Raw genomic sequence first — 13573 nt, forward strand, 5'->3', positions numbered from 1 at the left:
TTAATCAGTTTTATCAAGTGAAACAAGTGTATGATTCAAAGCTTCTATTTCCTTTTTAAAGTACACATAATCGCATTCTCCATCAGTATAGAATAGATCACCTAGTGGTATCGCATGCACCTTTTCTTGAGAATTTTTTCCTTCTTGACGATATTCTGTAGATAGATGTATGATATATAATGATACAAACTAATTTCAAAAGTTCCCTCTTTCCAATTGACCGCAGTACTGACCAGGATCTTTGTCTTCTGAATGTATTTGTAGAATTTATGATTGAGTTACCTTTAATAGTAGCCTCAAGGCGGCCCCTTTGAGGACAATTTTATCGAATATTGTTAAGACAAGCAGCAGCGAAAAGTATGTAAACTACGACGAGAGATTATCAAAGATTTGTTTGACTTACAACTGCTATTTCGAGCAAACGCTTCGAAGATTCGATGTGGAGGAAGAATGTCGTATAAAAACCAATAGAATTTAGCAACAAGTAGAACAAGATCCTGGTGTATGACACGCTGGGATCACACTTTAATCCAGACTCTTTGAAGGCCTAGAAGTTTTATATAAAAGTAAAGACGAGGTTTACCGCGATTGTGTTGATAGACATCAATTTTTGGAGATCATTGAGCGAATATAGACTTTCCACGTAATCTGAACGAGCACAAATAAGCCACAATACTGAACTTACACTTTACATCCGTTGAGGAGTTTGAATTTTTATTATCCTTTCCCATTTTGGCAATATTTTTTGATTGGTTATACCCTTACGCATGTACTTGTCGTGCAGTCCCATTTTGGGTCGCAAACCAGAGGAAGTTCTGCACACATCTACAACTTAAAATGCCTAAATGGGTACTATACCATGTCTTCCTTCGCGTAAAAGGGAGGAAATCAAATTTAGATCACAGATGATTGAATTAAAAGGTCAACGAGGTAATTGATGATGGATTTTACACACGTATACTTTAGATGAATTAGAGAGTTACAAAAGTACTTTAAACGCCAGAATAGCGTGTTTGACGACACTATCAGTTCAATATGCTAAGGAAAATGATCGGAAACACGCTCTCTTTACTCTTCGGAAAAGAGCATTAATACAGAGGCAAGTTGCAATTATGGATGAGTTTTTGATTAAAATACTAACTGTAATCTCTGACACAGAAACTGCCATGGTATGAAGTAGATATTAAACCCAAAACATCATGCTTTAGGTTCAGTTGAATGTGCTTAAACACATTGAAATAGGCGCAAAACTGATCAAAGCTATTTCTAGTGAGATAAAAAACAAGGACTATGACTCACTGATGGAGATTGAGTCAGAATGTATGGATAATATCGCAAATGCAATGGGAATGTATACCTCGAAATATTGCAAGGTTGGTGATGATGATTTGCTTAAGGAGTTGGATACGCTTACATCACCAGAAAATGTCACAGAAATACATATTCCAGTGGAAGCAGTTACACCTTTTAGTCATGCAAAAGATAACGGATCAAAAAATACAGAATTAGAAGTTAATAGGAATACAGTTTTAGAAAATTTAAAAGAACCAGTAGTAATATAATTATACAAGTGAACAAATACGCTTTACACTCTTTCCAATAGATGCTTTAACCTTGTCAATGGTATGAAATTTGGGCTTTGTATCCTTTTCTTTTATAGAGGCATCTTTCGCCTTGAGTTGTACCTTATTTATAAATTTCATTAGGGCGTTATCATTTCGCTTCAATATTCTTTCATTTAGCTTATCAGCAATTAGCTTTAACTTCATTAGTTTACCTCTTATTGGTTTCAAGTCTTTCAAACTTGGGCATTTACGATTCTCTTTGTTCATTCTAGTGTGAATTGATCCATCTGACTTGCGGACTCTTTTATCAATTTGCGATATTATTCGTTGTTTTAGCCTGACAGCCTTGTTCCATCTTTTCATTAGTTTAAGCCTTCTTAATAATATTCTCCTACGTTTGCATATTCTTCTCCTCCTCAAAATAATTTTCTTAAGTGAATTTTTACTCTGTTCCTTGACTGCTCCTCTGAATTTCTCCAAGTAAGAATTCATATTCTCGTATTTGAAAGTTCCCTCGATCTCTTCCCGTCTTAATATTTCGGCAAGTTTAAAGTACGATCCTGCTTGTGTTAAATATCTCATCCTGCCTGTCCTAATATTATAATCAGATTTTCTGGAAGATAAATTGTTTAGGGGGAAGAATGGCATTTTAATGCTTCTTTGTATTGCAGTTGCCAGAGGTAAATCACGTTTTTTAAGTAGCGAAATGGAAATACCTTTCGGGGCGATCGCATCGTTATTAATCAACCTTCCAACTCTGCCAGATCTTCTCAAATAATCCATACTATTTAATGGAAAGTCAAACATTATTGCAGCGTCTACATTTAAATCTAAGCCCGCACTAAAAACGTCCGTGGTAACCAATATTCCATAGGCATTATTGATAAAATCTCGATAGTTTTTGCGTCTTTGCAGAATGGGTACCTTTCCATGTAGACAGGTTGCGGGTAGGCCAGCTTCCACTAAATAATGATGTACGGCCCTGCAACTCTGTAAGGTGTTACAGAATACAAGAATCTTCTTGCACCTTCTGGCGCTCCCATACCTGATAAGATTTATCAGCGCACGTACTTTGTCATCGGATTTGACATTTATGAATTCATGAGTTACACCTCGACCAGGACGATGAACCCATGCTTCATCCACTATTTTTTTACAATTAAAAATTTCTTCACAGAGAGAGAATCCCCTAATTGTATTTTCATAGCTATTTCCATAATACTCTTCAATTCTTCTATTTAGCTCATCACGACCTTTAATTTTACAGCCTATTGTACTTATATTATGTTTTCCTTTTCTTGAAATAGAGGTCTGAACCCTCTTAAAGTGATCAAGGAATTTGTAATCTGGTGCAACTAGGATTAATTGCGGATCATGTCTTAGGTTATCTAAAATTTGGTGAGCTCGCGGCCAAAATCCTTCATTTATAAGAACATTTGCTTCATCAAGTACTATAAATTTAATTCTGCTCATGTCTATATATTTATTCATTTTATATAGACGATCAGGTGTGGCAACAACTATGTCAACCAACCTATTGACATGTTTCCTTTGTTTCCTCATCAAATATCCACCAGTCAATGATTCACAAGTTATTTTAGCAACATGTCCTAATCCCTTAATAACGCTTAATATTTGATCCGCCAGTTCTCTGTTTGGTACTAAAATTAGTGCTCTTGGGCTTCGTAACTTTCTTAAAAATTTTTTCTCCTCATTTTTTAGTAGCTGTATGATTGGGAGCAGATACGCTAAGGTTTTACCGCTGGCAGCATTTGATGCTATCAACAAATTTGATGAATCCTTCAAAAGTGTGGGTATAGCCATATTCTGTATTTGGGTTGGCTCAATTTCCAAGTCATCATATTCTCTACCTACAACATCCAAGATAGATTTTTTAATCCATGCCACAGCAGCATTTGCAACGTCTGTGCCAAGCCCCAAGTCTAACCACTTGTTTAAATATTTTTCTACATTAATTGTGTTAACTCTATGAGTAGGTCTGATGAAATTTTCTATAAGTTGTGGATCTTGCCATGTAGGTTCCAAATTAGAATTGTCACGCTTGAAAAAATTCTTATACGTATTTTCAGTAGCTTCTGCTGTATAATAATCTCCAAGTTTCGCGAATAAACGAAAAGCTTTGTTTATACAAGTACGTTTTCGGGTTGGAAGTGAAGTAAGAGTGAATTTATGATCTGAATATGGGTTTAACGTGATTATATCAGTATTAGGATCGTTTTCTATACGGTTAGATACCTTTTCCGATAACATTCTCAACTCAGATAGACTCATTTCATGCACAGACCTTGTAGAAAATGAGTCATCGATCAAAGAATCGAGGTCTTCTCCTTCCAGAAACCTAAGGATACCATTGCGTTCAGATTCGACAGAGTATTGAGAATCAGTATTATTTTCTGTGTAAAACTTTGATAATTCTAGAGCATCTATCTCTGGGTTTTCTTCAAAAAGTGTCTTAATATCATTAACAAATGAGGAGTGTTGTACCTCAAATGTTTCCTCTTGAACAAAAGGCTTGGGATTTAATTCAATTTCCTTCAGAACCTTTATATACGTGCCATTTAGCTGTTCATCATCCATTTTTTTGAATATTGATGATATTTTGGTCTGTCTAATTGCTTCAGCAGTTTTTGAATCTATCGAATCAATTTGTTCTAGATCAGGGTTATCAAGAACTTTGCATAACGCCTCATAACTGGAAATATGTGAGAGTATTCCTTCGGTAATATTTCTATCCCTTTCGGCAGTCAATATCAGACATTTTTTTTCCTTACCACCTATTTTCAAATTCATCTTCAGCATTTTTGCACTTTTTTTTACAACCCCTTTCAATTCATATGGTTCAAAAACCATTGAAGAAGGTTTCACAGAGTCTGTACGTCTTGATTCTGTATTTTCTTCATGTTGTGTATCTGAAGGTGAGAATGATATATTTGGATTTATTCTCATAATACCTATAAAACAGAGTTTTGCAAGCGTGTTAAATGGTATAATAGCATAGTCTGCATAATCTTGCCGAGTAATTACGGGTTTCAATTCTGGAATCGCCAAAAGCACAGCGGATAAGAGATTCAAGAGTTCAGATGTATCAAAAGCGTTTAGTAAACTTTTCATAACATTTAAACCATTATTATTATTTATATATCCATACACCAGGGAGTTTTCAACTAACTCACTTTCATATACATTTAAGAGGGTATTTAACATCCCTTTTGTCTTATAGAGAGTGGTATTTAGTTCCGAATAATCAGCGTCATGTTCGTGCATATTTTCACTCATTTTGTTTAATTCAATATCAATATAATTTATTTTGGTTTTAATAATACCAATATATTTTTTTGAGTTTCTAGCGCTTTCACTTTCATGAAATTTGAGTTCTGATAATCTTGGCAGAAGAACATTAGTCCTTTGGGCTTTTTTCTTTCTATATTCCTTAAGCCACTTATGTAGAGAACTTATTTGATCCTTTTCAGTCATCCTTTTGTCATTTTCTGGATGAATGGAGCTATCTTTTCCCTCAACTTCTGAACTATTGGAACCATCCTCCGGAGTGATTGAATGACCCCAAAGAGCCTTTATCATGATAGATTGAAATATCGCCAACAAACTAGCCTTATCAAGAGTTTTTAAAACATTTCTAGATCGTTGTCTGACAAAATCTGGAGATAGATGATGCTTATGAAGTCTAATAATGTCTATAAGTTCATCATTTGGAATCGAATCAAGGGCAGTTCCATTTTTATGTGCATCTTCATCATGGTTTCCACAGTTGAGCACCCAGTTACAACAAAGCCAATCAATGTTTCCATCTAAAAATGCCCAATTCGACCATATATATTTATACAAGTTATGACTAATACCTTTGCCGGTGAACATTAATATATATGACGCCATCAAATCTGCCGTATATATCAAGAACAATTGGCGATCGAGTATTACATCATGACTTATGTTTTCTTTCAGAGTGAATTTTTTGGTAATCGCAACCATGAATTCATCTTTTATCCTCTGTGTACATTGAGAAACGTCACTGATACCGCTTTTATATTCTGAAACAGCATTCCCTAGTTTTTTTTGCATAATTTTGTAGTATGACTCCCCAAAAAAGCCAACAAAATGACTGAGAGCGGCATCTTGTTTGCTTAAGGGGATAGTTGGTGAATCAAGTAGTGAGCGTCCTTCCTTCAGTTTATGAGCAACATGGAACATGAAAACCGAGTTTAGATGATCATCATGAATTAAGATTTCAGTACTAGGCGTATGACTTGGACTAGAGCAAAATTTATCCGCTCTTTTTGCAAGATGCGGATGTGTAAGGAATCCGACATTGACCTAAAGTATGAGTTTATAAGAGAACAAATGAAATAACTCACAAATTTTGCATTAAAATTCTGAGAGTATGTAGAAATTAGAAAATTTGAGGTGAAAATAACGTACGTAACTGCCAATAGAATGGCTCTGTTCATTTGAGCATATGAGCAATTTCAACAAATAGGATATTAATATCCCATTTTAACAAACAAAAACTAATTCTTCATTATATAGAATAATATTATATGCAATTATCGTATAAAATATAAGGATGGAAGGTCTTTACTGGGAACATCTGACATTGTGGGTATTTTGGACCTCAGTTGCGGTTTTGCAGTCGGTTGTTTATGAAAGTACACTCTAAACTTGAAATATTTTCAAGGTATGGAGTCGAATGACCCTTCTCAGCTCCTTTCAGGAGTTCCTCCATGTAATGTGGATAAACTTGAGATTATAAACATCAAAAAGTTCCTCCTATCAAGATCCAAGGAGATAGATGACATGTTTAATCTACTAAAACGGGATAAAAAGCAGGACAGAGCATTTCAGAGGTTGCCTTTCGTCATGAGAAGGCGTGCAATGTCTCATAACCCTTTTAGAATCCCAAAGTCTATTCGTATGCACGTCGTAAGGGAGATGGCAAAAAACATGCCAAAGGCAGCTAAACGTTTGAGAAAGGATAAACAGGGGAAGCTCAACCGGTTAGAAGAATATCAACAAAGATGTGCAAAAAACAAGTGGTTAGAAACACATATTTATCATGCGAAACGATTCAAGATGACAAATATTTGGGGATATAGGTTGGCTCTAACGTCAACTCAAAAATCTAAGCGTCGCTTTATGAGATTTACAAAAAGACGTTGTGTCATACATGATCGATCGTACACAAAAATAATCGCAATTACTGGACAAGTGGATTCTATGAAAGAAACATTTAAACATGTTTTTTTAGATTCGGAAATGATATTTATAGATTCCTACCTCTCAGGAATGGTTCGTGGTGGATGTTCATTTGCATACTCTACTGATAAGAGTAATCCTAAATTGATATCACCTGTAAACTACATATGGAAGCCCTCCGATGGTAAGTTTATGCGTGACTTCCTTTATATAATTATGAAGGAGGAAATCGTACGATATGGTTTTTTGTACATCCCACTGCTTGTGATCAATTGTTTGATATTCTTTCCAGCTTCACCAACTTATCCACAAAAATGGTAGGTTTATGCATATTTGTTATTCAATGCATTTAGATCGATGAAATCGTTATTTTTGAGCTCCATGGACCATTGTCATCCTTATTTTTAAAATCCGTATTGAAAATAAATTCCAACATCTCCAAGGGCAATAGTCTCTGGAAGTCTTTGAATCCCGAAGTTTGTTTCTAAGTTTAGATATCATTATTAATTAGAATATCAAACTGCCACCGTCTTTCATTCTTCCCTTGTTAATAAAGGTTCCGGAAGTATATGGTAGTTTTAGACCAGGGTTCAAAATCGACACAATGAAGAAGAATCCATTTATGGATGAAGACATAAATATTCCAAATTTGGATGAAGAACGGGGAAAGCTGTTTGATTACAAATCTGATAATAAAGTGGAAACTAAATCAAGATTTAATGTGCCCAGGTTGCGTAGGAAGAATTATCCTAAACTTGTTGAGAAAATACTGAAATTTTCCAATATACAGTATCCTAAATCTGGAAATGAGACACATTTTGAGGATGAAAATATGGATATAGATGGGGGTTTAGAGGATAAAGAACAGGTGATCCCCGTATGGGTAATTTCTAGGTCATCTCCCTTGATTGGATTTGATTTATTAATACCTGCTAATTCATTTTCAAGCAGAATTTGGACATTGCTTAATCGCTACGGGGCATTGGGTTTAGGATTAGAGGATCGTGAAATGATAATGAATGAATTTGATCAGCCTACGTTTCCACAAGATTATCCAGAAACAGATGCTGGTTGGTTACACTATTCTAATTTAAAAAATGATGAAATAACCAAATATTTAGTGCGACCTGCAGCAAAAAGACCAAATTATAGCCTTATTGGAATAGATGACCCGTTCACTTTTCCGGTTAATGACCACAAATTTCTCAATTTAAAGATTTCACCGGATTTGATACCAAAAAGCAATTTAGGTAGCTTTGACGGATTTATATTAAAGTCTAGACACATTTTACTCGGATGTATAACATCCGGACTCTATCATTGCCAGGAAAACCAAGATTTTGTGGTGATAAGACCAACCACGGTCTCTACACATCCCTATAGTAGGTACATTATAAGGTTGGTAAATTCGATACAATCAAGGATGTATGATGCAGGCCCTATCAACGATATTGTTGATTATATTCCAAGCCGCTATTATGTGTCGGCAAAGGTTTCCCCCCTTTCAAAGGGATCTGTTGAATTTCTCGACAGGATATATGCAATGGATCCAAATGATTTCAAATTATTTAGCAAACAACTACTCCGTGATTTGTGTTCCAGAAATAACATAAATTTCAGTTCACATTGCCCCAAATTAACCGAACCAAGACACGACGAGTATCAAATTTCTAAGCTAAAAGTCTCACTTTACGGGGATCTAAAAAATTGCAAATTGGATGAGGATATCGCAGTAAAATTTCTGAATGATTTAAACAACAAGGGACTCAAGAATACTAGGGAATGTATCGGTTTTGTTACCTCAAAATGTATGTATACATTTATTTACCCTGGATAACAATTTTTAGACATATTTAAGAAGGGAATTTGTTGTATAAAGCTCAAAAATTTCATGATAACCTTCTACAACACACTATTGAGCGGCAAAACAGGTAAGATAAGATGTGTATTCATAGACACAATGACCAAATCTAGAACAAACCCAAGAAAATCATGTACCGCTAAACCTTTCAAACATTAAAATCATTGCTTGGGTACGGAATCGCATATCTAGAGAATATTACCCGGGTTTTTATACTTTAACCAAATTACATATCTATATAGGCGTAGTTTCGCTATTATTACACGATTCAATTCATGGAATCATATAGTCATACAAAAGCGTGGAAAAATGTATTATATAATACAAAGGAAGACTATTCTTTGCGTTTTTATCTCTATCATGTTCGGATGCGTAATGGGGAGTAGCTGATTATCTTCTAATCTCTGTTTTAACCTAACCAATGATGAAAGAAGAGATGTCCATTAAGAAGCTCATAGGTATTAGTTATGATGAGGAGCATATGGCATCTGATCTTCATCACGATCCATCAAATACTCATCAAGAGCGTCCGTTCCGTATTCGGTCGATTTTAAATAGATTAAAATGCAGTACTATAGATAATAATATCGGTTTAAATCATAAACTATGGGATTATATGGAATATATACCCAGTAAATTAGTGTCTAAGGAGATTCTTCTTTTGTGTCATACAGAATCGTATTTAGACGTGGTTAAACATTGGACAGACCACTTTAAGGAGCTATACAAGACTAAAAGAGGAGGAAGAGGTGTAAAAAATCCACCTTGTCTCTATCCTCTTGATGAAGATACGTATATGACACCAGACAGCGGGAAGGTTGCTAATTTAGCAGTTGGTTCTGTTATATCCATCTGTGACGAGCTGATTAAAGGGTACAAGGATGGGAAAGTATCAAATTCATCTTCTATAAGAAAGGGGTTTGCTATAGTTCGCCCACCTGGTCACCATGCTACTTCCAATAGAATGATGGGTTTTTGTATTTATAACAATATAGCTATAGCTGCAATGTATTTGAGAAAGCAACATGAATTGAAGAGAATAGCGATAATTGATTGGGACGTACATCAGGGTAATGGAACTCAAGAAATATTTTATGGAGATCCGAATGTTTTGTTCGTATCTATACACAGATATGGAACCGGTGACGATAAGTTTTACCCATATATCGGTTCTATTGATGAAATGGGCGAAGGTCCAGGTTTGAAATATAATGTAAACATACCACTGGAGCGTGAGTTTGAAGATGCTGATTTAATGTATGCATTTTCTTCAGTTGTAATACCTCTTTTAGATAAATTTAAACCAGAGTTTATCTTGGTATCATCAGGCTTTGATGCTGCAAAGGGTGATCTTTTAGGTGGTTGTAATCTTAGTCCAAAAGGTTATGCATGGGCAACAACTAAACTTTGCACAATAGCGGATAAATATTCAGAAGGTAGGCTTTTATTGGTATTGGAAGGTGGTTATGAACCTGTGATGTTATCCAAGTGCGTTGAAGCTGTCACAGAGGCACTCTTAATCCACGAATTAAATATGGGAAGAACGGCAGACATTAAGGAACAAAAAGATTCAGATTTAGCAAAGCCTAGTACAATAAACATATGTTCAGCTTTACAAAAATTGTTAGAAATCAATGATATAATACCAGAATTTAAATCTCTAAGGTTATTAAATGGAAATTTTGGAGGTGATGTTGTTTCGCCAAGATCGCTTAATATAAAATGGAAACCATATCCACATAAACTATCGGATAACATATTTGTTATAGCAGGCGGTCACCAGAATCAATGGATTCTACCGACTAGCAAGGATTGTAATGAAGTTGCGAAATTGTGTTCAGAACGTGAGTCCGCATTTTATGAATGGCTGTACGTTATTAATAGAAAACCACTTACAATACTGTCTAAAGAAACCGAGAACATGAGGTTGGAATTTGCAAATGGTTTGGAAGACACATGCTTAAGTGGATTGCGTTTTATAGAAGAAGGAATAGATCATGACAAGGAAACAAGGACAGGACACGACATTTGTGCCGAGCAAAAACCTTTATATAGGGACGATGTTGCAATTAAAGTCATAGATTTCATAACGGAATGTTCAGCAATATGTAGACCGTCAGTATTTAAAAAGTGGGAATTAAGTTGTAAACACACTTCAGCCATTCGTATTAGAAACGCGTTGTATGGTATGAAGGAACCGTGTGTCATGGATTTGAAAATGGGATCAAGACTCTATGGTGATGATTGTACTGATCCTAAACTCATAAAGAAGAAGGAGAAAAAGGCAAAAAAACGGTCATGCAAAACTCATGGATTTCATCTTTCGGGTATGTTTAAATGGAACAGAACTGAAAGTAACGCACAATATTTGCCACAATCTTGTGCGTATTCCATGAGAACCGATTATGAGCTGGTGGAGTCCTTCAAGTTGTATTTTATGCTGGCTCAAGACAAGGAGATCATTACAAGAATAATAGACAAATTATTATCAAAGCTGAATGATCTCAAGGATATCTTTGAGAAGCAAAAGTATTTGGCCTTTTATGGTAGCAGTTTGTTGTTTGTGTTTGATTCAGACAAAAGAGATCCAGAAAACATTGTTGAAAGCGCCAACGTTTATATTATAGATTTATCTCACGTATCTCATAATGTTGGTGAGATTGATTCAGGTTATCTTTTGGGTGTAACTTCTATAATTCGCTTGTTAGAAGCGGTTAAAGATGATATTCGTGATCGTCTCGGACACACTTCCAGAGATAGATTAAATTGTTGCAGTTTTTGTCTATATTTAATTTAAAACTTGTGTTTAATACCCTATTGATTAATGTGTATACTCGAATATCTTTCCGTTAGGCCCTACATTGGTCGTCCTTCCGTACTTTTGCCGAGGTCCTACCCATCAGAGTCACTTTATATTACCATATTTCATATTTGGTGGGAATAAACATCAAATAATAATGGCCTCAATAAATATTGTAGCAAATATAAACGAAAATGGTTGGGGACCTGACGAGACTGATGAGCAAACCATTTCATCCTGTCTCTTTCCCATAACCAAATTCCCCTTTGAGCCTAACTTGAAGGTAGACCGCCAAATTCACATTTGTGACTTTACCTTTAGCACATACCAGGTTAGTAGCATCATCTTAATAATATATCTCATTTACAGAGAAATACTCGCGAATCTTCTCGTTATCCTAGATCAAATACCGGAGCTTTAGATGAAGAATTGCAATTCCAGACTGTGGATAGCAGATCTATGCTCAAGGTCAGAAGTAGCCAACATTATAAGAAAAGGGTTGTCCTCAAGCAGACAACACAAGCCTTCAATCAGAAGCTTATGGAGGAAGAGGCCATGTTGTTATCAAAACAGAAACATCCAGAGTTGCGTAGACAGAAGATAATGATGCAAGTCAGAAACGCCAGAAACAACGCACGTCACCATACATTTAATGAGTGGAGTATAGAGCCTACACCCCTGTGGGTTGTTGTCGCTGAGATCCCATTTAACCAGCTTCTAAAACAGGAATTTAATAGTTCAACAATAAAAGTAGAGGATTTATTCTGGCGTGGTAAATTAGGATACTATGATAAAAAGATGGATTATATTACATTGAAGACCGAGGTCAATCTGCAACATTTGTCCAATTCATATGATTACTATTGGACATCTACTCATGATGATGATTGTATCGCTGATGTTTTGCTCGAAACATACAACAATACAAAGAAAAATGATGTGGATACCACAGAAGAAAAAACTGAGGTAAAGGCTAAGAACATGCCACTGCAAAGTGAGAAGAATCATGATTCTGCTGCACTAGATAAGGATTTGTTAAGGTATGATCAGATAGTTGTTGCGGCTACAGATCAAATTTTGGCTGTACTTATGACAGCAGCTAGATCAAAGTATTCTTGGCACCTTAACATCACCAAGATTGAGAACCAGATAATTATCGATAAAGCAAATGGATCTATAATAGATATGTTAACCGTTAATGAAACAGCTCCTGAGCCTCCTATGCAAGATGCTGAGATTAAGGTCAATAGGCCTCCTGCCTTGGGATACGAGGCGGTAAGAGTAAACCAGAATATGAGACAACAGGTATTGTTAAGTGAAACAATTCACGAGGACTTTGGAAATCCTCCCTTTGTTGAAGAAGGTGATAACCCATCTACTGTTGCTTATAGATATAGGAAGTTTACAATTCCCGGAAACCCTAATGCGACTAATTATGAAAAGTTGCCTATAACCATTGTTACCAGAGCTGAAGTGCATGCAAAGCTCCAGTCAGCACAGGAAGGTTATACATACGTTTGTGCTCTTAATGAGCTTCCATCTAAAAATCACAAGTCATGGAGATCTCAAATTGAAACACAAAAGGGCGCATTGTTGGCCAATGAAATCCGTAACAACACCACAAAGCTCCAAAGATTCGTTGCTTGCGCTTCTATGGCTGGTTGTGACACATTTAAACTGGCCTTTGTAACCAGGAAACAGCCAACGGATGCTGAAAACCATAGCATTATCGGTATCCACACATATACCACAAGCAATCTCGCTGTTCAAATGGGTCTGAATATGAACAATGCCTGGGGCGCTATAAGATCAATTGTTCAGCTCATAATTAGAAAGCCAGATGGGCAATTCGTCTTGCTCAAGGATCCAATGAAGCCTATAATTAGGCTTTATGCCACCGGTGACGATGACGAAGTCAACGATGGGCTAAAGCAGTAAAGTACTTTTAACAACTATAATTCATGTCAATTTACACATATACATTTATACACCCGAACTTATGTGGAGGTCCTCCCGCTGGCCTTCCTGGGTAGTAGTGTGTATGGATCACAGACAATAAAATGTAGAGAACGTAACTTCCATGTTTTATTTGGAGATATTACATCTATATATATCATG

At 35.8% G+C, this 13573-nt stretch overlaps 6 protein-coding genes across 6 annotated transcripts; 4 read left to right on the top strand and 2 right to left on the bottom strand.

Annotated features, from left to right (window-relative positions):
• Window positions 1-731, bottom strand: BEWA_051970 (conserved hypothetical protein; the record flags this gene model as incomplete). The annotated part of the gene is made up of 6 exons (XM_004832538.1): window positions 1-155; window positions 191-248; window positions 283-366; window positions 404-547; window positions 584-648; window positions 686-731. 6 exons carry the CDS (start codon window positions 729-731, stop codon window positions 1-3), a joined length of 552 nt encoding a protein of 183 aa, XP_004832595.1.
• A 114-nt stretch (window positions 732-845) lies between these two features.
• Window positions 846-1562, top strand: BEWA_051980 (conserved hypothetical protein; the record flags this gene model as incomplete). Its single annotated transcript, XM_004832539.1, has 3 exons — window positions 846-930; window positions 967-1169; window positions 1209-1562. 3 exons carry the CDS (start codon window positions 846-848, stop codon window positions 1560-1562), a joined length of 642 nt encoding a protein of 213 aa, XP_004832596.1.
• BEWA_051990 (DEAD box ATP-dependent RNA helicase family member protein) lies at window positions 1563-5792 on the bottom strand (the record flags this gene model as incomplete). Its single annotated transcript, XM_004832540.1, has 1 exon — window positions 1563-5792. The coding sequence occupies one exon, from the start codon at window positions 5790-5792 to the stop codon at window positions 1563-1565; it is 4230 nt and encodes a 1409-aa protein (XP_004832597.1).
• Window positions 5793-6278: 486 nt separating this feature from the next.
• On the top strand, window positions 6279-8631 carry BEWA_052000 (conserved hypothetical protein; the record flags this gene model as incomplete). The annotated part of the gene is made up of 4 exons (XM_004832541.1): window positions 6279-6978; window positions 7017-7111; window positions 7148-7270; window positions 7306-8631. The coding sequence occupies 4 exons, from the start codon at window positions 6279-6281 to the stop codon at window positions 8629-8631; spliced, it is 2244 nt and encodes a 747-aa protein (XP_004832598.1).
• Window positions 8632-9076: 445 nt separating this feature from the next.
• Window positions 9077-11452, top strand: BEWA_052010 (conserved hypothetical protein; the record flags this gene model as incomplete). Its single annotated transcript, XM_004832542.1, has 1 exon — window positions 9077-11452. One exon carries the CDS (start codon window positions 9077-9079, stop codon window positions 11450-11452), a length of 2376 nt encoding a protein of 791 aa, XP_004832599.1.
• A 104-nt stretch (window positions 11453-11556) lies between these two features.
• BEWA_052020 (eukaryotic translation initiation factor 3 subunit 7, putative) lies at window positions 11557-13426 on the top strand. Its single transcript, XM_004832543.1, has 2 exons — window positions 11557-11786; window positions 11825-13426. The coding sequence occupies exons 1-2, from the start codon at window positions 11613-11615 to the stop codon at window positions 13391-13393; spliced, it is 1743 nt and encodes a 580-aa protein (XP_004832600.1). The 5' UTR covers window positions 11557-11612; the 3' UTR covers window positions 13394-13426.
• Window positions 13427-13573: the final 147 nt, after the last annotated feature.

The sequence above is a fragment of the Theileria equi genome (genome assembly GCF_000342415.1).
Source record: "Theileria equi strain WA chromosome 4 map unlocalized gcontig_1105316255039, whole genome shotgun sequence".
In the NCBI taxonomy this organism is placed as follows: Eukaryota; Apicomplexa; class Aconoidasida; order Piroplasmida; family Theileriidae; genus Theileria; species Theileria equi.